The sequence below is a fragment of the Haplochromis burtoni genome, unplaced genomic scaffold (genome assembly GCF_018398535.1).
Source record: "Haplochromis burtoni strain Fernald_Lab_line unplaced genomic scaffold, NCSU_Asbu1 Contig_314, whole genome shotgun sequence".
In the NCBI taxonomy this organism is placed as follows: domain Eukaryota; kingdom Metazoa; phylum Chordata; class Actinopteri; order Cichliformes; family Cichlidae; genus Haplochromis; species Haplochromis burtoni.
This window is the reverse complement of record NW_024582675.1, coordinates 311,129-336,657: the sequence shown is the minus strand read 5'-3', so window position 1 is coordinate 336,657 and position 25,529 is coordinate 311,129. Positions and strand designations below refer to the sequence as shown.

Below are 25,529 nucleotides of genomic sequence, written 5' to 3'. Positions count from 1 at the left end.
GTGTGTGTGTGTGTGTGTGTGTGTGTGTGTGTGTGTGTGTGTGTGTGTGTGTGCGTTTGTTTGTGTTTTTTAAATGTGTATTTGTTTATTTATTTAAGAAGACCTGAACCTTTCTGTCCCTAGAGTGTACTTAGGTGCATACACGCACGTACACAGAGGATCCCTTTGTCTCTCTTGTTGGACTGTACACATTCAAACTCCTCTCACAGTCCAAGGCAGGTTTTTTGTGGTTGTTGTTTTCTGTTTTTTTTGCTGCGTCACTGCAGGATGTGAGATGTGTGATCACTCCACTTACTACCTGTGTCATTACTACAGATGTACAGCGTTTACATGCATGGTGTGGAGCCTGTGCAGAAGAGGAAAATAATTAACAGCCCCTTGAAGATTTAAAAAAAAGGCCAGGTGGAGTTAGCTAGCTCTGTTTTTAAATCATGGCACTACTTAACTGTTGTTTGGATAGAAATATAAGTACGACTGGCTTTAGCGAAGTGTAGAAATTTCCATTTTACAAGTTTTACTTTGGGTTTTGATTCGTCAAATTGTAGCCAACTGGTCTGGAACATGTATACGTATCAATCGCATCCCCTGACCTGTATTTAAAACAGGCCCTCTTGAGTTATTTTATGGAAGTAATTGCTGCCTCCTGCTCGCTGTGTGCTCAAAGCTCAGGGCATTGCAACATGCATCCATATCGCATGTCAGTGATACTTCGTTAAAACAGCACTAACTAGCAGCATGCCTGTGGTGAGTGTGTTTGTTTTTTCAATGTTCTTTCGTTCTCGCAGGCATGCACAAACTTGTTTTTAAGCGATCGATTGTTTTCGTATTTTTGTCTTCAGCTGCCCTTGCACGCAGACCTACTTTTTATGTCAGCAGATAGTCCAACAGGTCTGGCTTCTTCCCGCTCAGTGACTTTTTAGCGACTGTGGTTGAGCCCTTGGCACCATAACCTACAGAAGCGTCCAACACCACCTGCCCGTCTGACATGATTAATGACTTTATCGACTTTCAGCATATTAAAATATGATCTGTCTGTTTGTTATCAGCGTGTCACCGCAGTCAGTTCCTCGTCATACTTTCGTGACACACAGCAGATGGAATGTGGGTGTGTCTCGATGTTTGTGTGAGAAGCGTATGCACGCGCTCATGTGTCTTTGGAAAGTGAATCCGGCTTGCAGCCCTGTTGCATTAGCAGGTAATAAATGTGGACTTAGACTGCGGGCTTTGCTGCGCCTGCATAACCCGTGTGTGTGTGTGTGTGTGTGTGTGTGTGTGTGTGTGTGTGTGTGTGAGAGAGAGAGAGAGAAAATGGTCCATAGAGGTCTATAGTCCTTCTTCCCTTCGAATAAGGTTTCTACTGAATGCTTCTCCATCTGCTTCTTTTTTAAAAAGGTTCCTCCTCTCCTCTCCTTTCCTCTCCTCCTATTTCTTAATTGGACTATCCAAAGTCAGCTACAGCTCTTAAGTGACTCACTGTTTCTTAAAATGACTATTTAAACATTTGGAAAAGACCTTATGTTTGTTTTCACTTGTGCATAAATTGAATTTGACGTAGCATACGTGGTCTCATTTGAAATGGTACATTTGGTAAATTCCAAATCCACAGATTTAGGAGGTTTTGCCAAATGGATTTGGAATGGTCGTTGAGTATCGAGTGCTAACTGAGGATATGCTAGACTTCTCTGCCTCATGAATCATTTGCTCTTTGCTCATTTGCTCCACATCTGGTGGCAAGAATTGGGTAGGGGGGAGTTCAAGATTGCACCACCGTGTCTTGACTGAGTTACAATGTGAGTATTTATTATTTGTGTCTGGGATTTCAAAATGTAACTGTAAAAATCTTTGAGAGCATCCTTTACCGTCATTGTGATGATGGCAAACAGTGTCATCAAGACCACCCGGGCTTTTTTTTACTTTTTCATTTTATTTTTTTTTGTGAGACCATGAATTGTGTGTTTGAACACATTTTTAGCAAGGTGGCAAACCTGGTGTGTGTGCGCGAGAGAGAGAGAGGGAGAGAGAGAGAGATGTGGTAATAAAAACTGAAGCTGGGTTTCCACAAGGCTCAACCAAGAGTGAATTATCAGCTCTAGTGGAGTGTGAACAATCAAATTTGCACAACTGGTAATATGCTTTTTGGTATCACAGATAATTAAACCAAGCTGTGTGATCCACTTAGGGAAAGATATACCAGATGTTAATTATCCACTTGCCACAGTTAAACACAAGTTGCGTTTAAATCGGTCCAATCCCAGCCTTTATGGATGGAAATGATAGCGTGTGTTCCAGGTCACCACTTTAGCTTGGACTGGAACACCGTAATAAATGTTAAATTAGAGTAAGGTATGCATTAGGCAATAAATCCTCAGTGGATGTGTTTTTTTCTCTCTCTCATATTGTAACATTCAGACCTTAATCTAACACGCTAACACAGTCTCATAAAAATAATAGCTGGATTTAGTCCGAGATTTTAGTATGTTTGAAATGGCTCCAATACTAGAGAGAAGTAAACAGCAAACCTTAGTAAATCATGTTTGTGTAATTTTTTTAAATATTTGCCACACAACGTTTTGCACTTGGAAACAAAAGCTCCTTCATAAGGCAGCTGGAAAAAATACTTGGCTCGTGACTGAAAGTCATAAACTATGTCTCTTTTAACTCAGTTCAATTCAATTGTATTTATACACCGACAAATCACAACAACAGTTGCCCCATGTTGCTTTATATTGTAAGGTAAAGACCCAACAATAATATACTCCAAGAATCAAATGATCCTCCTTGAACAAGGACTTGGTGACCGTAGGAAAGAAAAACTCCCTTTTAACAGGATGAAACCTCCAGTAGAAAAAGGCTCACAGAAGGGAAGCTGCAACCAGTCTTTAGTAAACACAGAGTGTAGCTTTTTAGGAGAGTTTTATCAGTAAATCTTGCTCTAAAAGCATTTACACATCGGATGTGTATGTGAATATTTCATGCATTAAACACGTTCATACCAAATTTGCAGCATTTTTTTTCTGCTCAAGTTTAATTTTTCCACATTTTTTTAAATGCAAATAAACAGATGTGACCAATCAGGCCACTGCATTTGCCAAGAAGTGTACATGTAGCTCAAAAAGGCCCGGTACTGAATATACAGATAGTAAAACAATGCTGTTAAAACTCAGACACACAGCTAGACGCTGCTCTGGGTCAATCAGCTTTCTGACATTGTTCCTATGCTTCCTTATGTGTCCCAACTCTGCTAACAAGAGCTCAAACTGCCCCACTGACATCCTGAAATATGTACCATTGCTTCAACTTCTGTATCAAACCAAGAAATACTCTCTGCTGTTGCCTTTTAATGAGAATTGAATGAAACCAGAATCTTGGTTTCTTGTTTAGAAACATTAGGACCAGCTCATCATGGCTTGATATTGACTTCATGTTTTTCACAGTGAGGTTTTTGGACAAGTTTGTATCTGAAAATTTTTTTAAAACACGCTCTGTGTGGAAATGGCTTGATTGACTAAAATTGTAGGGAAAACCATGTAGCTTTTAAGGCTAACACTGCTAACATGCTACAGCTAGCGTACCTCCAAGTGGAGCTTTTGTAAATTTGTGTTGTGTGTAGAATTTATGAAACTTTGTCAACAGAAGTAGACTTCAGACAGTTTGATAGACAGATATTTGTTACTAAGTACTATCTTCCAAACAGTTTAAATCAAAGTACATCAAATTCACACGCTAATCTCATTGGCTAGTGTATTATGCTAAATGTCAGACGTATCAAGGCAAATTTTTAGATTTGAGTTTGGCCTCAAGTAAAGTTGATTTTGGAGTGCTAACCCACAGTAGCCCAGTAGCCCAGTTTCTAAAGTAGGAAAGCATTCAACGTTGAGGGCTGACATACTTTTTTTGGAAAGAAAGCTTTTGGAAAAAATAAACCATGACTTTCATCGCTTGGTTTGGCCATCTATACATGTGTCTGCTTGTCTCAGTATCCATCTCACTTACTATTTCTCTACTGCTAAATGCTCATCAGTATGCAGAGGCTGCAGTATGACCTATTAAAAGTCATTTGTCAAATTGCAGCCAACTGGCCTGCCTGCAATCAGGCTCAATGTGAATATATTTTGACATGTGTTTTTCCTGCCCTCCGCTGAGTGCCTAAGGACCTGTGACAGCCCGGAGCCTCTCTGAATACTAATAACGTTAGGACTAATACAGTTGGCAAGGACACACACACACACGTACACACTCAAAAAACACCAGCACTGTCAGCAGAATGACACAGCAGACGCAATCTCCATATTTGCATTATATCGTACCTGACAGTCACAGCAAGTGGCACTGTCACTTTTGATCATTTGCGAAATACATCAGCGAGAAAACAGAACGCTGCTCTTCATACACACATGCGCACACATAAGCAAGAATATGGTTAAGCACGCCAATGTATTCATACAAAAAAACAACAACTAAGGCATCCATATGCAGGATAACGGGTCTGAGTGAGGGCCCTGTTTGTTTGTCAGGCGTGGAGTCCTGTCCCTGGAGGATTACTTGAATGTACAGATGAGTAGATACTGTTGGGCAGTGCAGCAAGAGCTGGAAATACATCATAAACTGGAAGGTTTATGATCTGTTTTCTGGTTAAAATATTTAAATTATTTGCCTCTGCTCCTTAAGCATGTGTGTCCTTATTTTAATGTCGAGTGATAGTTCATGTTTGTAGACCTCAACAACGTGGTTACTGCACTGGGTGTGTTCGTCTCCATGGTTATGATTCGGTTGTAGCCCGTGCAGCCATAGAAGTCTACTGATTGGCTCAAGCTGGGGTTGAGCTAGTAAAATGTTGGCAAGCAGAGAAAAACCTCAGTCTTTTTCAGTGGACATAAACAATACTAGTTCTCAGCCTTCAGGGAAGTATTTTATCCCACTTTAACAAACAGCTACTCATTTGTGACTTCCATGTCAAATAAAAAACACAAGGAAACAAGATAGAAACGTCCTCTTTTTAATTAGCTCTTAAATTGAACCTTAATTGATGAGATAATGATGCGATTCTCCTCGCCTGTGTGGCCTGATAATCCTAACTTTCTTTTCCATTTAAAGGAATTCATTAAGTCATGTTTATTAGGATAATCACAACAGCCCTGGACCTTCCACACACATGCACACGTTAACTTGGCTTCACAGAGCTGAATAGCCCATGGTAGCTGAGGCATTATATGAGGCGGTGGGATGAGACAGAGTGAGCAGTTAGCACCGTGGGGGAGTATGGAGTTTATGCAGCTTGGCTGCCTTCATCCTAACCAGCCTTAGAATAACCCGGGATGCCTGCATGGCCTTGTGTTAGTCTAGCATGACATAGCTGAGGTCTAAATGTGCCCTCAACACTTGTGGCAGACGCGTCTGTAACTCAGAATATCAAAACCATGCTGTTTTTGCCCACTGGCAAACACTTTGGTAAAGTGTGCCATGAAATTTAGCACCTGCAACCATTTAAAAGCAGCAGTGCACAGAACAGTACACTAAACAGTCATTTGTTCAATATCGAGAGTTAAGTGTAAGATATTTTCATGAGGGATTAATGGTAATTTTGTTTTTATGCTACTTTTACTGTCCCTCCTTCACTTATAAAAGCCAGTTGGGCTTTTTTTTTTAGTTTTTCCACCAGCACTGCAGAGGGCTAACGCTCCAAAAAAAAATCTGTAAAAATAGTACTTCCCAACTTGCACAATGATCCAACTGAATAATAACAGTCACACATTATCCCTGAAGAATAGTCATAGTCATGTTTTCCAGAGGATAGCAGTTGAATATTTTAGGCCCCTCTTTATCTGATTACAGTGTTGTTGGTGAAATTGTGACTTATAGAATATGTTAGGTTTCTCTCACCCTTTCTATAACATGGTGCAGGTTTCAACTCTGTAACCCTTGAAACTGTTTCTGACTGGATGTGCTTGTTAGTGAGGGTTCCTCTCAAGAAAGACGTCCAACTGCGTCTGCATTGATTTATATCGAGGGTCAAAACTCATCATTAAGGGTACAGAGGAGGTCATCAGACTTGATCTTTATACGGGACAGAGTTTAAAACAGTTTGTCCCACTCAGCAGTGGCTTGAACTTTCACTTAGTTTGTGAGTAGCAGCGAGTCAGTCAGGTGTGACATGATGTGCATGTCTGTCTCTTCCCAACAATGGAAAATAAATTTCTCTTCTGGGCTTTTTTTTTTTTCCCCCCCCAAAGTCTTGCTTGTGTTTTTAGTTCTTCTCCATGGTCTAAGAAGCAGAAGGGAAAGCAGAAACACATGTTCAGTCCCCTTTGTTGTTTTCAGCTTCCCATTCTGTCTCTACCTATCTTCAAAATTTATTCCTTCTTTGATCTCCTTCTGACACTACAGCAACCTCAGGTTAAAGCATTACAGTAGAAGTGCAGAACCTCACATTAATGCTGTAGAAACAACTCTATAGCCGTTAGCTCATGTCCCCTCCAGCCTACGTTCTTGATTTTGTAACTCAAGCAGACATTCTTCTAAATGTCACATGGAGTCAGGTTGGTACGTCTTCCCAGTTCCTCGGTTTGCCTCGGTTTAATGAGAAATTACTCATCGATTTTAATCAGACCTCATGTGGTTTTTCAGATGTTTCATCTTTGCCGGGCAACGCGCTCAAAAAAACGAGCACTCCTCTCCAGCTCAGTGTGCCAGGAGTGTCAAAGCGAGCCATAAATCACCGGTGGATCATTCTTTCCAGATCCTCTGCTGAAGCCATCTGTCTTTGTCTCGCATGCTCTCTCTGTCTTTGCACTCACTGCAACCAAAGATTTTGTATTTTTTGGATGAAATTTTGTAAATTAATATGTAGTAAAAAACAAAAAACCCTGTCAGTTGCATTTAAGGCTAAATTTAAACAAGTTTTTGATAATTGATGCTTTTTTCAGTTTGTAAACAGAAGTTACTGTCGCTTTATCTGTGCTGCATCTATCTGTGCCTTATTTAAGGTGACGTTACAGTAGTTTTGCACTTATGTGCACAAGAATTCTAGTATAAAATATAAATATAAAACCTGTCAGGATGTGTTTACTTAGGTTGACTCTCAGTTTACTTTGACTCATATCAGTACAACATGTTCCCCTTGCACTCAGCAGCAGTACCCATTACCCCTCCAACATCCCTGTACTCCCTCTTTCTCTCTCTGTCCGTCTCTTTTCCCAGCCTGGAATAGCAGAACTCATCAGGGTGGTAATAAAACACAGGTGCACTTTTATAACACTCCACTTTCTGGGGGCTGGATACCAGGCTTCCAGTATGTCCCAAAAATGTTTTTTTAGATAATCTTAGAGGAGTGAGAGAATTTGCTTCTGTCTGCACAGATAGACCAGATGGGTGAAGATTTCTGACCTTGCACATGCCAGGCCCATTTATCAAGGAAAAGTCAAAAGCCGCCTGCAGTATTTTCAGCTTTAACGCTTGAGTAGTAACTACACTAATGCAGAATTGCATTTAAAGCTAAGGGTCTAGGTGAGTTCAGGTGTAGCTGCAGTGCCTGTGTGGGTGGGACAGTGTTATGGGGATTACTTACAAACATTTTACAAGCAGTGGAGTACAAATGTATCAGTAACAGCTCTAACCTGTCATGGATGTCTGGTTTTATTCAGTAGGTGTTTCTTTAAGTTTGAATCTGTACCCCTCCCACCTCCACCCTCTGCCCCTTCGTAATACTATCTCATGTTTTTTATTTGTCATACTTGCATTAGGTCTTTTATCAGCTCATCTCAGAAACTCAATTTCCTCCACTTAGTTGAATTTGCACTCAATTTGACAGCTTTATGTCTTTACTTTAATAAAACTCTGGGCCTCTATGAAGATCTTTAAAAGTCTTATATTAAACTCTTAAAAAGCAGATGCCCTTTAATTGAATCTACTTCAGAATGAGTGTTTATATGAGGTCAGTGCATTTGGACTAAGCTCATTAGGTGGCGTAAACACACTTGGTGCATTGTCTTTGTGCTTTGGCTGACTCAGTTTTTGCCAATGTGCTAACATGGTCTGATGGAACATGTTGGAGGGGGTGGTTCGGATGGATGAACGATCCTGTTGTATGTGTGATCAAAGCCTGATGACACAACTCACTGTCACTTTATTTATTTCTTCCTTTGCTTTTGTTTTTTCCTGTCTTGCCTGTCTTCGTCCACTGCAGGATGACAGGATATGTGCGCCTGTGTGTTTTCTCTATTTGTTTGCTTAGTACACAAATGGAGAAAGTATACTCGTTCCTATGTCTGTGTGTGTGAGAGAAAGAGAGAGAATGTGTGTGTGGTCTGACTGCGTGTCATTTGCACCTCGCCTTGGCACTGCCATCGATTTCTTTCCACTGTAACTTCCTGCCTGAGCCGATTTAGTCTTTCCAGCAGCAACACACACACTCCCACCATCCCCTCATCCCTCTATTCCTCTCTCCAACTTTGCTCCATCTATACATCCATCCATCCGTCTGTCAGGACTGCCAGACCACAGCCCGTCTCATTCATTAATCATCAGCACTGAGAAGGAACAAGGGAGCAGTCAGACGAGTTAGAGGAAATAGAGAAAGGTGGCAGGAATGACAAGTGTAAGAGATTAGAGGTTAAAGATGAAACCTGAACCTAAAGAAAATGAAAAACTAATGCTGACATAATGACGATGATTAACACTCTGCCTTCTTTCTTTTTTTCAGATCCCATTCTCTCTGGTTCAGTTTCCGCTTTGGGAGTATTTAAAGGTATGCATCTATCTCTTATTTTATTCCCTTTTGCATCTTTATTGCTAATCTATTTTATCAGAGTAGCATCATTTCCAGTGAAAATTATGTCGAGGATAAATCCACTGTACAGTCAAAACTCACACATTTACAGCACGCTCACCCTCTGCATTCTCCTGTATCATTGTGGCAGGCCAAAATGGGACTTTGCACCCCGGTTTAATGGCTTGTCACGACTGTCATCAAACCAGCCTTTCGATTTATCACGAGCTCTGAGAATAGCCGTGTTGCTCTTCCTCTAGCTTTTTCTTGCTTCCTCTCGTCCTTAAAGTCTTTTTCTGCCCCATGTCGCTGCTCTCCACTCGCGTTTCACAGCGTGGCCCCGAACACATAAAAAGCCATTTCTCTCTGAAAAGATGGCGTTTTGTTGGAGTGACATCATGTCTCAAGGGCGCGAGAGGCGGCCAGTCAAACATTCCATCAATGTTGGGAGCTAACGGCCGAGCGAAGGCGAACAATACGCCGCACAGCTGTGTGTGTGTATGCTTTTCTGTGTGTCTGTGCATTTGCGGGAGTTAGATTTTGTCGTTCACAAGTGTCTCTTTGTCCCTCAGTCAAAAGCCTCCTCTCTCCAGGCCATCTGGACACATCCGTTGGTGGAGAAATGAACTGCTGGAATCTGGACCTCTCCTCTCCTCTCGAGCCGTTTTTGAGTTCTAATGGCAGACTAGCCAAGAAAACAGATGAAAATAAAAACCCAAAAAGCAATTGCTTAAAGGCAAGCAAGTTTTTACTGCTGTTTCTTCAGTGACCACAGGGATGTTCAAGAGGATTTCTCCAACAAAAATAATGTGATATACTTTTAAAAAATGCTAAACCGAAGGAATTTGAGACAGTGCATGTGTGTGGCATGGTTTCCCATCTGCTTCACGGCATAGTAATGTGCTGCGTTATGGCTTTTTTTTTTTCCTTTTTAATTTCACACGGAGGCAGCACAGCTGTCAGAGAGAAGGGGGGAAGAAAAGGGAGCCAAATGAAGAAAACCCACGACCCAGTGCTGTTGTCTCGTCGTAAAATGGCCAAGCATCTAAATATCTGCATATCACAGAGGCAGCATTTTGCAGACAGAAGTAGTCAGGGAGTAAATCATGAGGGAATCGGTCACTACACTGAGATTTAAAGCTTCTCCACGCCAGATTTCAATATCCATGTGAATAATTCTCACGGTTCTTTCACACATTAATTTCACAATATTTTGGTTTTCACGCAGTTGTTTTCCCAACAGCATCTGCAGAATAAAGTGCACAGTTTGCTCCATCTGTTCTGACCTCAAAAATAACATTAGCAAAACAGGAGGGTGTAACACTTTTAGGTTATGATTGAACACCAACTTAGACCCACAAAAAATCCAGGGAATGTGGAGTCAAAGGCATGATGGAAGCTCAAAACGAGCCAGTGAGATATAGCACTGTGTTTAAAAAAAAAAAAAAAAAAAATCTGGAGTCATTTCTCCTCCTTACTAATATTTTGCTTCCAAGGAGCAAAATATTCTGTTCTTTAAAGTGTCTTGAGCAATAGTTCTCCATTCCTTGAGTTTCGAGGGATGAACCAGTGTTGTCTACATATAACAGATAACTTAGCAAAGAACCAGTCTATAAAAATAACAAAAATAAGTTTCACAGCCAAAAAAGAAGTATTTTTGCTCCAACAAGAAGGTTCCAAAAGAGCTATTAGCTGAAAGCTTAATATATGTCAGCGTGGTGTAAAACGTGTCGTTAAGAAAATTTAGTTGATCCATCTACTGTTTGCTGAAACTGAAATCAGACGATCATCAGATATGTGGACAGAGGAGGTCAGGAGAAAGCTACAGCAGTGAGTCTCTACAGCTGTCTATAAAGCTTGGTGGAGGCTTTGTCATGGTTTGGGACTCCAATCATCTAGTTCAGCGGTCCCCAATCTTTTTTTGAGCCACGGACTGGTTTAATGGCAGACAGTGTTTTCATGGACCGGCCTTTAAGGTGTCGCAGGTAAATACAGTGGTCCCTCGTTTATCGTGGGTGTTACTTTCTGAAAAATAACCTGCGATAGGTGAAATCCGCGAAGTAGCCAGCTTTAATTTATACAATTATTGTAGATTTTTTTAAGCAATGTTCCCTCTAATTTTTCATGTGTCGGAGCGAACACACAAACTCCCTGAGCAGTCCCTTGGACCGCTGTGAGCAACATTAGACGTGTGCACTGTGGTCACGCCAGCATCGAATCCATCCAAGTTACATGGTTTATTAAAATAATCAAATTACAGCATTTATGTTAGACTACTTTTAATAAAGTGCTTTAGCCCACTTACAATGAAAATTTAAAAAAAGAATCTTGTTCTTGACCTGTGCAGCATGTTAACACTATTGGAACTAAAAATAACTTGAACTCCAATTTATAAACAACTTTTTTTTTCTTTTTTTCTTTTTTTAAATAAAGCTCTGACTTGCATTATGAGTCTGTGGTCTTGGAGAGAGTCCTGTAACTCTCTGTCTGCAAAACACAGTATATAATGACCAATGTTGGGTAATTAATTATATAGTTATTCTTCAAAAAGTAACGAGTTATGCAAACAACAAAGTTTTTGCAGCTGTTTACCTAAAATGCAGCCAAGGGTTTTTAAATAAAACATTTCAAACTATTTACAGAACAATCAGGTTCTATATATATATATATATATATATACTATATATACGATATATATATAAGTATTATAATTATATATATATCAACTTATATATATATATATATACTATATATTATAAACATACACATACAACACATACACTACAAACACACACACACACACACACACACACATACATACATTCACTCATAAATAAATAGCTGGAAAAGAAACATGTGTAGCTTGTAGCAGCAAACAGTGTGTTAAGTGGATGCGTTGTACAGGGAGATGGCCACAGGCAGGAAATGATTTCCTGTGTCGTTCAGTGGTGCTTTTCGGTAATCTCAGTCTCTCACTGAACGAGCTCCTGTGACTGACCAGCATGTCATGGAGTGGGTGGGAGGTGTTATCCAACATTGTCTTTATCTTGGACAGCATCCGCCTCTCCGACACCACCTTGAGGGAGTCCAGCTCCATCCCCACAACATTGCTGGCCTTACGGATTAGTTTATTAAGTCTGTTGGCATCTGCGACCCTCAGCCTGCTCCCCCAGCATGCAACAGCATAGAGGATCGCACTATAATGACCAATGTTGGGTAATTAATTATATAGTTCTTCGAAAAAGTAACCGAGTTATGCAAACAACAAAGTTTTTGCAGCTGTTTACCTAAAAATGCAGCCAAGGCAGTTTTTTAAATAAACAACTATTGTCAAACTATTTACAGAACAATCAGCTTGTTCTGACACACACAACAAAACTATTGACTACACTACACGCTAACTACACAAGATTTGCGCTAAACGTTGCAAATCTCTCACATCTCAAACCACTGCCATCATTCCTAAAACTTCCCCCTTCCTAAACAACTAAATGCCATGTTGCCATATCATTTTTTTGATTGGTCAACATGATACATTTTTCCACCAATAGGAAAGGGTGGGATTTTTTTTTGGTTTTGTTTTTGCTCACAGGCGGAGAGTGCTTTGAGCGTTTTCCTTATAAAACAGTAAATATAAACAACGATAGTATTCAGGAAGAAACCAAACATTGCAGATATTTTTATCATAACTCTGGTTTTACGTGGCCTATCAACACAATTTAAAAACTGGTATAAAGTCCACACTTTTTCCTTCAATTGTTCCGTCTGTCCTGCTCACAACTCCAATGGTTGTACACGTTGTCATTGACGTGGCTTCACTCCATATCAGCCACGCCGCTTTGCTAGCTGAAACACCGGTGTCGGCACATAAGGACGTTGTCCTAGCCTGTCAATGACGTTGATTAGCTGCGTATATACGAATGTGAATCGCATCATTGGCTGGACTATGGGATAAGGTGGTATCGTTCTAATCCCATACGGGAGCAGCCAGTCACTCACTGACTAACACTGCAAAACAGAATTGTTAAAGTTTTAATTTTAATGTCATTTCAGGTTGGATTTTTTTTTGTGCGCAAAGCAGATTTTCTGTGCGCAAAGACCGTGCCAGCAGTGCGCAATTGCACACGCGCGCAGCTTAGAGGGAATATTGGTTTTAAGGCTGTAAAACCCCTCACTACACACTTTAGACACTTTTCTCAGAAAGGCAGGAACATTTTCACACTTTTCTCTCTTGTTTAAACGCTTTCAATGTTCAAACCTTCGTAGAAAAATAAGTCCAGTGTAATAGAATGAAACCAAAGGCACACGCAGTTGCCTTAGGGTACAAAATGTTTCGTCGACATTGTTGTGTTTGTTGGGGAAACAACTTACAAACATACAATGTAACACTTCAGAGTCACACTGCTAGCGATCGACACTTTATGTAAATTTGACAAGCTGAAGCATTCTGTACTGTAAAGGAGACACGGCACGAGATTGACAGTGATTGACAACGGTCTACAGCCAATCAGGAAACGGAACACAATCCGCTGTAAGAAAAACGAAATCATGCAAAATTGCACCAAAAAAAAGTTATAGCGAGGGACCACTGTACAACAAAATAAAATGAACAAGACAAAAACTGGTATTTTGTAAATATAATAATAAACGCAAATTCACTGTGTAATTGTGTAACTTTATTAGCAGCGTCCTTCTGAAATGAGCCAACAACATTGAGAGTAACATCCTCCTGTCTGCCCCTTAATGCTGTCCGGTCGCTATGGTAACGCGTAAATATTTCTTTCAAAATAAGACACACAACTACAACACGGGAAAAGACCCAGGGAAGCCGAGTTAATGATAAAAACCCTGAAAACCATAAATTTCACACCTGAGCCTCAACTGGTAGCCGGTACCAAACGACTCACGGACCGGCCCGTGGGTTGGTGACGGAACAAAATGCATATAACATCCAAAAAAAGAGCTTTAAATGTCCTTCAGCCTTGATGAACTATTCCTGAAGGCTACTTAAGGAAATTAGAGGAAAGCTGTGTTGAAAATTAAAGGTGGTCATATTGACTTTCAAGCTTGCTACACTATATACTGTGTTTCCACTTCTGTTTTGCACATGTTTTAACCCCTGCACCTATTTACCATTTTCCTAATAAGATATATTGTTTTTTTTAAGAGGGATGGCTCAAGACTTTTGCACAGCACTGCATCTTTACTAAAGGACGTTTCCCAGGACAGAAATTCTAACATACACGTGATATACACAGACCCACCGCCCACTTTCCTGTGGGAAGGCAACCAGGTGCAAAGGCTGATCCTGACACAAGGGTTCAGAGGTCAAAAAGTTTGTTTTCCCAGGTTTACTCCTTATTATTTATTCATGAAAAGGGCAGTAAGGGAGGGGGAGAGTCGGAATAGGAGAGAAACAGAGGAATCCCCCAGCGTTGAGGCCTTTGATGTGGAAAACAAAATCTCCTTTTTAATCTGCCCTCTAATGAAATACACATGACATATCCTGAGCTCATCCACGGCCTCTGCCTTTGCTTCTTCCTTCTATCTTTCTCTTTGTGTTTACTTGTTTGTGTATGCACACACACAGTCTTTGTGCACACGTGTGCGAGAAAAAGAGTAGAGTGAGTTAACATGAAACCGATTCAACTTGTGAAGGAGTGAATAGACAAAGAAAATATTAGTAATCACTCCATGCTGTTGCTCAATTGCTCTCACTGAGAAGTAATCATTACTTGCAGCACCCGAGGCAGCCCAGCTGTCCACATGTATTTTATACGCAGGCTAACCTTGCAGAGTTGGGCTCCTCGCCCTTTTGCTAAAACTGGTGAGGGCAGAAAAAGAGACATCCTCCCTTCCCATCCTGACTTTAATCTTAAAACAGAAACATCAGGTGGTTTCACTCAGTAGCCACTCTTAACTGTGAGAGTTTTTATACACAGTAAGTACTTGGAAAATACACTTATCTATATAATATAAACAATATATTCTATTGATACAATTCTGGGCTGTTTTTTGTCGGTGTAGTTCGGTCTGTAAAATTGCAACGCTAAAATAATTTTCAAATCTTTTAGGATATTTAAGGGGAAGAATAAATATAGCTCCAATCACACAAAAAATCTAGTTTAATTACATAAACTGTTGTTGCATGCAAAAGTTTCCTCATTGCTGAGAAAATATTTAAAAAAAACAAAGTTAAAGATTCAACATTTCTTTGGTATTTGCAAATACTACAACAACAAAAAAGAAAAGTTTAGGGACTGTCATGGTCAATTTTTTTTTAACATCTGCTTCAGAAAAAAACCTACTGAGGCTTTTTTTTTGGCTGGTGAGTCACTCACTTCTTTTGGGGGGGATTTTTATCCATTCTTACTGTATGAGATACTCTTGGGTTTTCATTTTAATTTAATTCAATTTTTTAAATGTTTATGTTGGATATTGTGAAGTTCATGCAAGCTTTTGTGTTTAGTATCATATAGCGTTGCTAAGGCTGTTGTTGGTTATGAGTTAGCCACACCTTAATAACAAGCTAATTAAGTTGTTGTTTTTTTTATTTTGTTTTTGTGGGGTATTTTGCATTTATTTCACATTCACTATATGTGGAGATGTAACAGTCACCAAAATTCCTTGACCAACTTTGAAATTTGAAAAAGAACTGCAGGCTAGTGCCTTGGACAGTTTTACCAACAACATCAACATTTTGCATACCAATATTCAACAGAACATTTATATAAAGAAAGCTTTAATGAGTATATTGGCCACAAAATAAATAAATTATAAAGTCATTTGTCTGAGATGAACACTTGTAGAGATTTAAAGCCATTTAGCAAATATAGTGTTATAGCAGGCTAATAACATACTGTTAGCTTAAACATTTGCTAATTAGCGCTAAATGCTAAGTACAGCTTGAGGCTGTAAGCTGTAGCACCTTTAACTGTACTTAGTATTTAGTGCTAATTAGAGGATTTAGAATCCTCCCCACTATGTGTTAGTATGTTAGTAATACCTTTATAAGCGGTTTGATTTTAAATAAAAAATTTAGAAATGCAAAGACAATAGTGAAACACTTTTAACCATCTTTTCATTAAGAATAAATCTGCTACTGTGATGTTCCATGAAATATGTAAAGAAGCATTTAAGTAGGGGTTTACTGACACAGCTGCTTGGCCAGTACATTGATTTTGAGCTCCTTTAATAATTATACTGAATATCTGAGTATGAGATGACCTGTTGTACTAAGTATATTCTCTTGCCTCCCTCTTATCCCACACCATGTCTTGGGAAACAAGTAGCATGACATCACTGGGGAGAAAAGGCAACACAAAAATAGCTGGACAGCTCATTTCCCAGCTGTGGGCTCTAAACCCCAGACCAGACCAAGGTTCACAATATGTTTTCAATGTGTCTGATAGTCCCACTAACTGCAGTCTCTCTCTCTCTCTCTCTCTCTCTCTCTCTCTCTCTCTCTCTCTCTCTCTCTCTCTCTCTCTCCCTTTGTTTCTCTCCCCCATTTTCTTTCTCTTTCATCATCCTCCTCTATCTGCAACCCTCTCTCTTGACATTTCTTCTCTTTCTCCCAGACTCTGTGGTCGTCGAGGCAAGGTCACACGCTCTACTCTTGGCAGTCAGCAGTGTGCGGAGCTGTTGCAGGTGCAGGGGATTATATGCTGTGCTGGGAAAGAGGCAGAGAGGGAGGAGGGGAGGGAAAGGGGTTGGGATGGATGGATGGACGGACAGATGGATGTTAGATAGGATAGGTGAATAGATGGGCAGGAGGGCAGCACAAGTTTACCCAAAACCACATTATTGCAAGGTTTCTCAAGTGTGAGCTCTGCAGACAAATCCCATTCTCTCCTCCACCCGGGATTTGCTAAAGACGACAAAGGAGAAAATGAATTCCAGTATTTTTCTTACACACAGATGGCATTAAACTGGCAGTCCTCGGTGCATTGATCCTGGATTGTTTCCACAACAGAAAAGTCACATTATCACAGTTGTCGGCTCATTCAGCCAGTGACTATTATTCCACTGCAGACTTTATTGTTCTGTCTTGATCTGGGTGAATGGGATATACAGACAACCAGAGGAAAGGACGGGAAGCATGAGATGGAGCCGTTTCTGGCCACGCGCCCCTGCAGCGCTGTGACATCCTGGGCACTGGAGCCTAAGCTGCTTTAAGAAAGGGAGAAAGAGATTAGACAGTTTATTAGAACAAAATTCACAATGAGAATATTTTTTTAAAATAAATGAGGTACTGATGCACCTTCTTTATCCCAGATCTGGGAAATTCTTTTGGTTTGTTTTTTTACAAAGATTTTACAAAATTAAACTAAACAAAACATTTTCAGGAGGTAATACATTTTACTGCATGTTGTTTTTGTACTAGTTGTAATTAAATGTAGGGTTTCAATTCATTTGGAGAATGAATGGAACTTTGAAACACGACAGGCTTATACTAAATAGAGTTTGTAAAACTGATTCTCTGTTATCATTTTAAAGAGTTTTGTTTTTGTTTTTTTATTATTTGTATTTATTATAGTGACTTGTCGTACTTGGAGTTTCAGTGTAACCAGAGAGAGAAATCTCGACCCGGGGCCATTTAAAGCGGCAGCGCTGTCCTTCATGGAAGAAAATCTGCAGCAACATCTGTCTTTCCACCCAGACTTGCATTTTTTGAGATAAAAAAATTAAAACCTGAATGTAAAGACATATTTCAGCAAAAGAACAATTCTTTAGTTCAGTCTGTGGAGCATTTATTGGACTTTTACAGCTTTCAGTCCATAACTCTTAAAATGCTACAGCATGCCAGACAGGACAGGAAGATGGAGGTTAGGTGATCTGGGGGCGTGATGCTGAGATTGAAGTGTGGCTGATTTAGAGAAAACACACAACACAGCACCCTGAGGAATTAGGACGTGGCCTTTAGCCATCCCCCATCTGGGCTGTGGTCTCAGTGAAAGGAAGATTGTAGATAGAGATGCTTCAAAAGAAATAAGTGTGACAGTGGGTGTCATTTTAAAGAGGAAACCCCGTTTGGATTTATTGAAGGATTTCTGCACGAGCTGGCTTGAACCTCTTGTGCACCTAGTAATTGTGAATGATGTCAAATTGCTGCACCTAATTCCTTGTCTCGTTAGTTCCTCATGAAATAATACAAAATCAGTGGATCAAGACTGCACTGTTCACTATATGCAAATAGTATTTGAGTATTTAAGCAGTCAGGCGGCCTGGTCATTGGTTTGAGAATATGTATTTGTAGAGAGAACAATGTGGGGTGAAGGATCGGGGGGGGGGCAGGGTGCTGTGGGTCCAGGGTAGGAGTCAAGTTCACGTCCCTACGTGACCAAGCTGCTGTCCAAGAGGGATCCTCAAGTTTCAGTCACTTCCCCTAACATTGTGCTTCACACTCACTCTCTCTCACTCATACATAATCTGCTTGACGCTGGAAATGCTCACACATGCGTGTTTAATCATCCCAGATATCTCTATGAGTATCCTGCGTTGATTTATGGCAGCTTTCAGCCTGTGTAGACACCATCATATCAGTCACCTTCATCACCTTCACGTCCCCCACTTACCAAGTGTAGATTATTTAATTGAGCGCTAGACATGTGAGATTATTTATTGGGATAATCGTAGTAAAGCATGCCACAGTAAGACAGCTGTACTGTTTTATTCTTGAACTTATCCCCCTCCCACAGCAGAGAACAAAAGCCATCTATTATAATTAGCTATTAACTATAAACCCTAACGCGGTTTTCCTGCAGCTCCACCTCACTTACAGTCACATTGCTCCTCAGTGGCCCATATAGATATGTTTACCAAGAACAGTTGCTATGTTTGTGTCAGGGCGACACACACGTAACACACACTTTCTCAGTTATACACACTCTTCTGCTCACTGGAGGCTGCTCTGGATTTTGCTGCCTATCCAGCTTCCAACTTGGAGTGTTGGGAGGGAATTTGGGGTGGAACGTCTCTATAAAGCTCACAGGAGTGAGTTTGTGTTTTAGGGGGTCTGCGTGGCTTTTTTTGCATGCATGTGCATGTAATCAGGTGTGTGTGTGTGTGTGTGTGTGTGTGTGTGTGTGTGTGTGTGCGCACCTGAGAGTGTGTGTGTGTGTGTGTGTGTGTGTGTGTGTGTGTGTGTGTGTGTGTGTGTGTGTTTATAGCTCAGGGGAAGACGTAGGCTGGACGAAGCTGTAGAAAAGGGGGAGCTGGGAATAGAAGCGCGTCTCTGGTTTTTGTGGTCTAATAACAGGGGAAGGTCTGGGACTTGGAATATTATGATTTTATGAACTTAATGGAGTTGAGGGCCAATAGTTCTTGTGTTTATTGCTGAATTAATACATTACTGTAACTGTGGTTAAGTAATTGGTCTCTTTTATGGGTTTATTTTTAATATTTAAAGTCTGTTCTGAGAGCATAGAGTAAAGGCCTCTTATGTTTGCACTTTGCTGAGCGCGTTTGTGTGTCTTTCTGTAGGTGCAGTAGCCGCGTTTGTTACCACTCCTCTTGACGTGGCAAAGACCAGGATCATGCTCGCAAAGGTATACACACTTTAAACACGGCCACACAGCACAACGCCTCCTCTGGCAGCGAATTCATAAACACTGCTGTCAGGTGATGCCTCGCAGGCGGGGAGCTGAGCGACCCCCGCAGTGGTCGTGAGCACGTTTTGACAGTGTCAGCATGCAGGACCGGAGCAGGCCGAGGTAGCGCCGGGACATTAGTGACACCTGTGTGCACATATATCACCTCACCTGGAATATGGACCATTTCGGGAACACGCTGTTTGTGCGAATGGTTAGTGTTAAGAGTGCGGACATGTTACTACTTCAGGAGAATTTCCATCCCAAGGCTGCTTGTCACTGAGAGGTGAAGCAGAGGCCCATTGTCCCTCCGGTTAACTCTCCTACTATGTCCGTCTTCCAAGGCGTCCCCCCCAAAATCCTCGTGTTCTGCGAATCCTCCTCTTCCTCCCTCTCCAAGCCACCTTTTTTCTCTTCTGGCTCGCTCTAACTGTATGTCTGGCTTCCCTCACTTTGTCCTGTGTGTTTGTGTGTATAAAGGGTAGTGAGTTCAGAGTAACCTCAATCGGCCCCCCACAGACACACACACACACACACACACACGCACACTTACACTGTCCTTGGAGAAGACACAGTGTTCCATTCCCACCCCGTCCTAACTAATGAGACACTGGAATTAACATAAGACTCCGACAGTCTTGATCTCTGGTGAGAAGCCGTTGGCTGTAGGTGGAACACTGTGTTACAGAAGCTTCCTGTAAACATTATCTGAAACACAGCTGCTGTAATTTAACCACCAGCAGAGGACTTGGCCTGCATCGAGTTTCAGTTATAACTTTATAAGGCCAAGTCTTTGATTCACTAAAGGCGCCACAGGTGAGCTTAGAAAAGGAGAGTGAAACGAGAATGTGCTGCTATGCCGTTTAAAGCGCTTCTACTTCCTGTTTAAAGTCTGTCCACATCCACTTTACTACAAGGAGGATTAAATGTGTGCATCTCAGCCTTTCATTTTTTGTAACTGAACTCAAAAAATGTAAGCTTTCATATATGCTATATTCATGACATGTAAAGTGAAATAACTTAAAGCCTTTTTTGTTTTAAATTTTAGGATGATGGCTTGCAGTTCATGACAATCAGAAACTCAATATCTCAGAAATGAGTGATTATTAATCTCCGGCTCTCTTATACAGTGTGTCTTTTGTCTTGTCTTTCTCCTCTCACGCTCAACTGGTTGTGGCGGATGGCCTCCCTGAAGCTGCTTCTGCTGGAGGGTTTCTTCCTGTTCAAAGGGAGTTTTTCCTTCCCACTGTCACCAAGTGCTTGCTCACAGGGGCTAATCTGATCTTTAGGGTTTTTTCTGTATTATTTTAGAGTCCTTACCTTACAATATAAAGCACCTGGAGGTAACGGTTGTTGTAATTTGGTGCTGTAGAATTAATATTAATTTGAAGTGAAAAGTCTGCATGAATCGTTGGACTTCAAACACCTTGGATTCTGTGCCTCTGCATGCTTCCTCCAGACTCCAGGACCTTTGTTTTTCAGTAAAGTAAAAATGTGCTTTGATCTGAAAATAAGACTTTGGGCCGCTGAGCAGCAGTGGTTGTTGAAGCTTGTGCTTGTTCCTGCCACACTTTCCCCTTCCAGTCCACTTGCTTTTTATTCTTCAGCACAGCACTCTGCTAACATCCTACACATGGAGGGTGTCAGTGATCATCATCATCATCTGGACAACGGTTAGGTCAGCAGGCTTTCCAATCGTGGCGGCGTGCACTGAACTACCTTTGAGTATAAATACTGTTGAATTGTAAGTTAGTCAAACTTTAAATGAAAATTTCTAATAATTTGAGATACTGGATTTTCAATTTTCATGGACATCAATCGCTAAGCTAAGCTGCAGATTTTTTTTCTCCAGTAACCTCAAATCATTATGTTTAGGAGTTAGGAGAAAGTGATAATAATGCCAATAAATGTCTATTTATGATTAACAGTTTAAAGCTGTGATATTGAGTTTATATTCACCAACCTGGAAACAACAAATCTTTGGCATTTTTTTTTTTTTTTTTAATTACCGAAACCCCCCCCCCCCAGAAAAACATCATATTTAATGGCTGTGATGTATTTTCTGTCAGCCAAATTAGCAACCAGTGGTCCTGATAGTTCTTAAACTGGTGCTGAAAGTGAAATTGTAAACTATTTTTTGTGAAAATTATAAATTATTTCCTGTGACATCAGAATTTATACTGTCCCGATCAAAAGTTCAAGACCACTTGAAAAACTGCAAAAAGCTATATTTTGCATGGTGGCTTCCAAGTAGAGCTTCAACATGCAACAAGAAGAAATGGGAGTGAGATACAACTTTTTTTTTTTTTGTTTAACATGAAGTTAATTGAAAACAACACTTAAACTGAAACAGGCTGTTTTACAGCTGATCACAGGTTTAGGACCACATGCATTTAAAAGGCCAAATCTGTGCAAAAATGTGGATTCATTGTCATTTTCTGTCAGGTAGTCACACTGTCATGACGTTCTGATGGCAAAGGTAAAAAAAACGTTCCCTTTTTGAACGTGGTTGGGTTGAACTGCATAAGCAAAGTCTCTCGCAGCGCGCCGTCACTGCTCAGGTGGGACACAGTAAGACAGTTATTTGGAATTTCTTAAATGATCCTGGGGGTTATGGAACGAAGAAGTCAAGTGGAAGACCCAAAAAAATTTCACCAGCACTGAGCCAGAGGATCCAATTGGCTGTCCATCAAGACACCGGACGGTCCTCGAGCCAAATTAAGGCCCCATAACCATCAGACGGCATCTGAAACTGAAGGGCTTCAAAAACAAATCTCCTTGAATGCCACAGAGCTGACTTTTGGACTTTGCAAGCGAGCACCAAACATGGGACAATAAAAGGTGGAAGAAAGTTTTATTCTCTGATGAGAAAAAATGTAACCTTGATGGTTTCCAATGTTACTGACATGACAAGCAGAGATGTTTTCTATGTGCCACAGTGGAGGGGACGCCATAACGGTCTGGGGTGTTTTTTCCTTCAGTGGAACAACAGAGCTTCAGGAGGTGCAGGGGCGTCAAACGGCCGCTGGCTATGTCCAGATGTTATAGTATAGAGAGCATCCCTCATGACTAAGGGCGGGTTTGGTCCTAAACTTTTGATCAGCTGTAAAACAACTTGTTCCAGTTTAAGCGTTGTTTTCAAAAAATGTTTTGTCTCACTCCCATTTTTTCTTGTTGCATGTTGAAGCTCTACTTGGAACCTTGTTAAGATCCAACTATGCAACATACATTTTCAAGTGATCTTAAACTCGCATTTTTAGGGGCTCAGGTTTGGTGTCGCTCGGTTGGCTCCTTTAGCGTGTGGGTGACAAGTCCAGGCAGGAGCGTTGAAGAAAGACAGACAGAGCAGGGCTCGTGTTGACTGTGGACGCTTTAGATCCGGGCTATGGGGGGAAACTGGGTGTTGGAACTTGTCACATCAGTTTTCTTCCCACAGGACACAGAATGAAAGACTGGCGTTGTACAGTATGCAGCCTAGCGCAACCGAGACCCAGGCAGGCCGACATCCAGGGCACAGCTGGAGGAGCAGAGCCCCTCCAGGACAGGACTGCCTGCAGCAGTGGCAGCGTGCCTGTTGTACCACAGAGCTGCCTCATACCTCCTATGCTGCTACCGCACAACACTGGTCTTCTTAGAGTTGGAGATTTCTGCCTGTTCATCACAGTGCTGCCATCAGTGTCATGTTTGCTAATATCCACTGAAACCAACTGTGGCAAAGACAGGAGCCAGTGCAACACTTTATAGAGCAGCCGTTACTGTTCAGACTTTTCACAGGAAGCATAGTGGATGCCAGAAAACCCAGAAAAACACATCAAGAAGCACTTTTAAATCTTATATTTGGACAACAAAAAAACACGAATCGGGAGAAGAAACTCATAAACTGAGATGCATAAAGATATTTTTGTATGTCAGCATAAGTTGGACAGGGACTGTGTGTGTGTGTGTGTGTGTGTGTGTGTGTGTGTGTGTGTGTGTGTGTGTGTGTGTGTGTTGGTGTGTGTGTGTGTGTCTATGTGTGTGTGTGTGTGTGTGTGTGTGTGTGTGTGTGTGTGTGTGTGTGTGTTTTGGACACCCTGTTCCTCCATTCCCTCGTTCCACCATTCCACAGCAGTAAAGGAAAAGAAAACTTGTCAGGCCAGAAGAGGAGGGGGCGGGGGTGGATTCATTTCTCAACCACCTGTCTCCAACAGAAACACAAGAAATAGGGGTGTTTTTCCCATTTCCGTGAAGAAAAGAAGCCTGAATCCTACTCTAGATTTACAGCGGATGCTGCAGACTGTTTCCTACATGTTCAACAAGCTGCAGCATAGATCGCTGTGCGCACACCAACACACAAACTCCTCAAGCCTGTGCTCAGCTCCCTCCTGCTTATTCGAATCTCACAACTGCCTCTTCCATTTTTATCTTCCTTCCTTTTAAACTGAAGCCACACACCATCACTTAACCCAATGTGGCCTTATCGTGCCGCTCTCATACCCGTGAAGCTCCACGCTGATGGATTCAAAACTGTCTGGCCAGCTAATCCGTTTAGTATAAATAAAACGACCGGACTGGCAGGAGGAGAGGGAGACAAGGAGAACTTGTTGAGTGTGTTTTTTTGGGTGGGCAGCTGGTTGGGTGTGTTTCTGAGCGGGTGCTGGAGGTGACACCTGCGCTGACACAGCTGTCCATGAGCAGAAAGAGGGGGGGAAGGGGAGGAAGCTGGGCTAAGAAAGACTAAACAGGGTGTCTGTCTGAGGAGCAGGAAGCACGGGAGACAATTTATCAGTCATCGCACCTCTATTTGTGCTCTCCAGGTCCCTCTTTCTGTCTCACTCACTCACTCTCTCTCCCTCTCTGCAGGCCGGCTCAACCACAGCGAGCGGCAACATCCCACTGGTGCTCTACGATGTGTGGAGGAGTAGGGGCATTGCAGGGTGAGTGTGTGTTTGTGTGTGTGTGTGTGTATCTTGATTTTGGTGAAACATTCAAAGACCCTTGTGATTGTTTAAAACCAAACAGCCTCTTTACACAAACCATTTTATCCCAGGCCACTTTAGAAAGCTCGTATTTTACATGATTTGATTTAACCCGGCTCCCGATCCCTCGCGTAATCAAGTTTGATAGAGCGGTTCCTCCAGGGAGCGTGAATTTACAGCCACGGCTGAAAAATGAGCTGTATAAAAGCTTTTCCTGACGACTTGCTGCAGCGCCTTATTGATTAAGGTGTTACGAGGGGCCAAGTGAAAGGGTTTATTTAAGTGTTTTGATGTGTTTATGATGCGCACTGGACAAAAGGCCAGGTCTAATGGGGTCCACAGAGGGCCGCCAGCACTAAAACAAACCCTCAGTCCCGGTGAGTAATAGGCCTGCTTGTGTACAGGCTGCCATCGCTTAATCGGGATGCACCCTGACGTAGTGCTCGCAGCAGATTTGGTTTGGGGCTGGGCCAAACGCTAGTAGGATAATGCTCTCCACCCTCCCTGACTCGCGAACACACGCACACACAGGCAAATTTTGTGTTTGTTTTTAGCGGACACAGTCCTGGAATCCAATCAGAGCCAAGGGTGATTCCCTAAAAACCTCTTTCAAACATTGGTAACACTCTGGGCATCATTTTTAATAAAGATCACGTCTGAGACTTGATTAAATCTCCGTGAGCTGATAGTTGGCAGGCCCCCGTGGAAAAACCCTAACTACAAGTCCCACTGTCCCTGCTGGAGCACAGGAGAACTGTTTACAGCCTCCAACTCTGCAGCACACGGAAATCTTTTTTTTGTCTCCCTCTTCTTCTCCTTCTACTCATTGTATCATCACCTGGGCTTAGCTGTGTCTCAGCTGCACCCAGAGAACAAGGACCATGAGCTTAAAATGACAAACACTTTTTTTTTTCCTTCATGATGCGATGTAACCAGAGAAGGTGAAGAATGAGAACAAAGAGAGTAGCTAAGAGACACATTAAATGCAGAAACAAAGGAGAGTGTTTAAAAAGTTTTTTTTAAGTACAAAGGGAGGAATGGGGGGGTCTGTTTTACCACAGGGCCAAAGGCTCGGTGGTTGCACTGGTGCATGCCTGATACAGATTGCTGGGGCTTTAAAGCTGTAATTATGGTAATAGGCCCAATTGCTGTGTAGTGAAGCTCTAAAGTGCTTCCATGTGTGTGCCATGCCCCAGAGAGCCCAGGTTAGGAGAG

At 41.6% G+C, this 25,529-nt stretch overlaps 1 protein-coding gene across 2 annotated transcripts in view; it reads left to right on the top strand.

Annotated features, from left to right (window-relative positions):
• The window catches only part of slc25a26 (solute carrier family 25 member 26), a 57,812-nt gene that overhangs the window by 24,371 nt on the left and 7,912 nt on the right, over nucleotides 1-25,529 (top strand). Inside the window, exons 6-9 of one of the 2 annotated variants that reach the window (XM_005941339.3) lie at nucleotides 8,699-8,743; nucleotides 16,345-16,414; nucleotides 19,250-19,314; nucleotides 24,199-24,272. In XM_005941339.3, the coding sequence (XP_005941401.1) occupies nucleotides 8,699-8,743; nucleotides 16,345-16,414; nucleotides 19,250-19,314; nucleotides 24,199-24,272 (254 nt within the window). The remainder of the gene's footprint in view (nucleotides 1-8,698; nucleotides 8,744-16,344; nucleotides 16,415-19,249; nucleotides 19,315-24,198; nucleotides 24,273-25,529) is intronic. The other variant, XM_042228272.1, reaches the window with a different exon arrangement.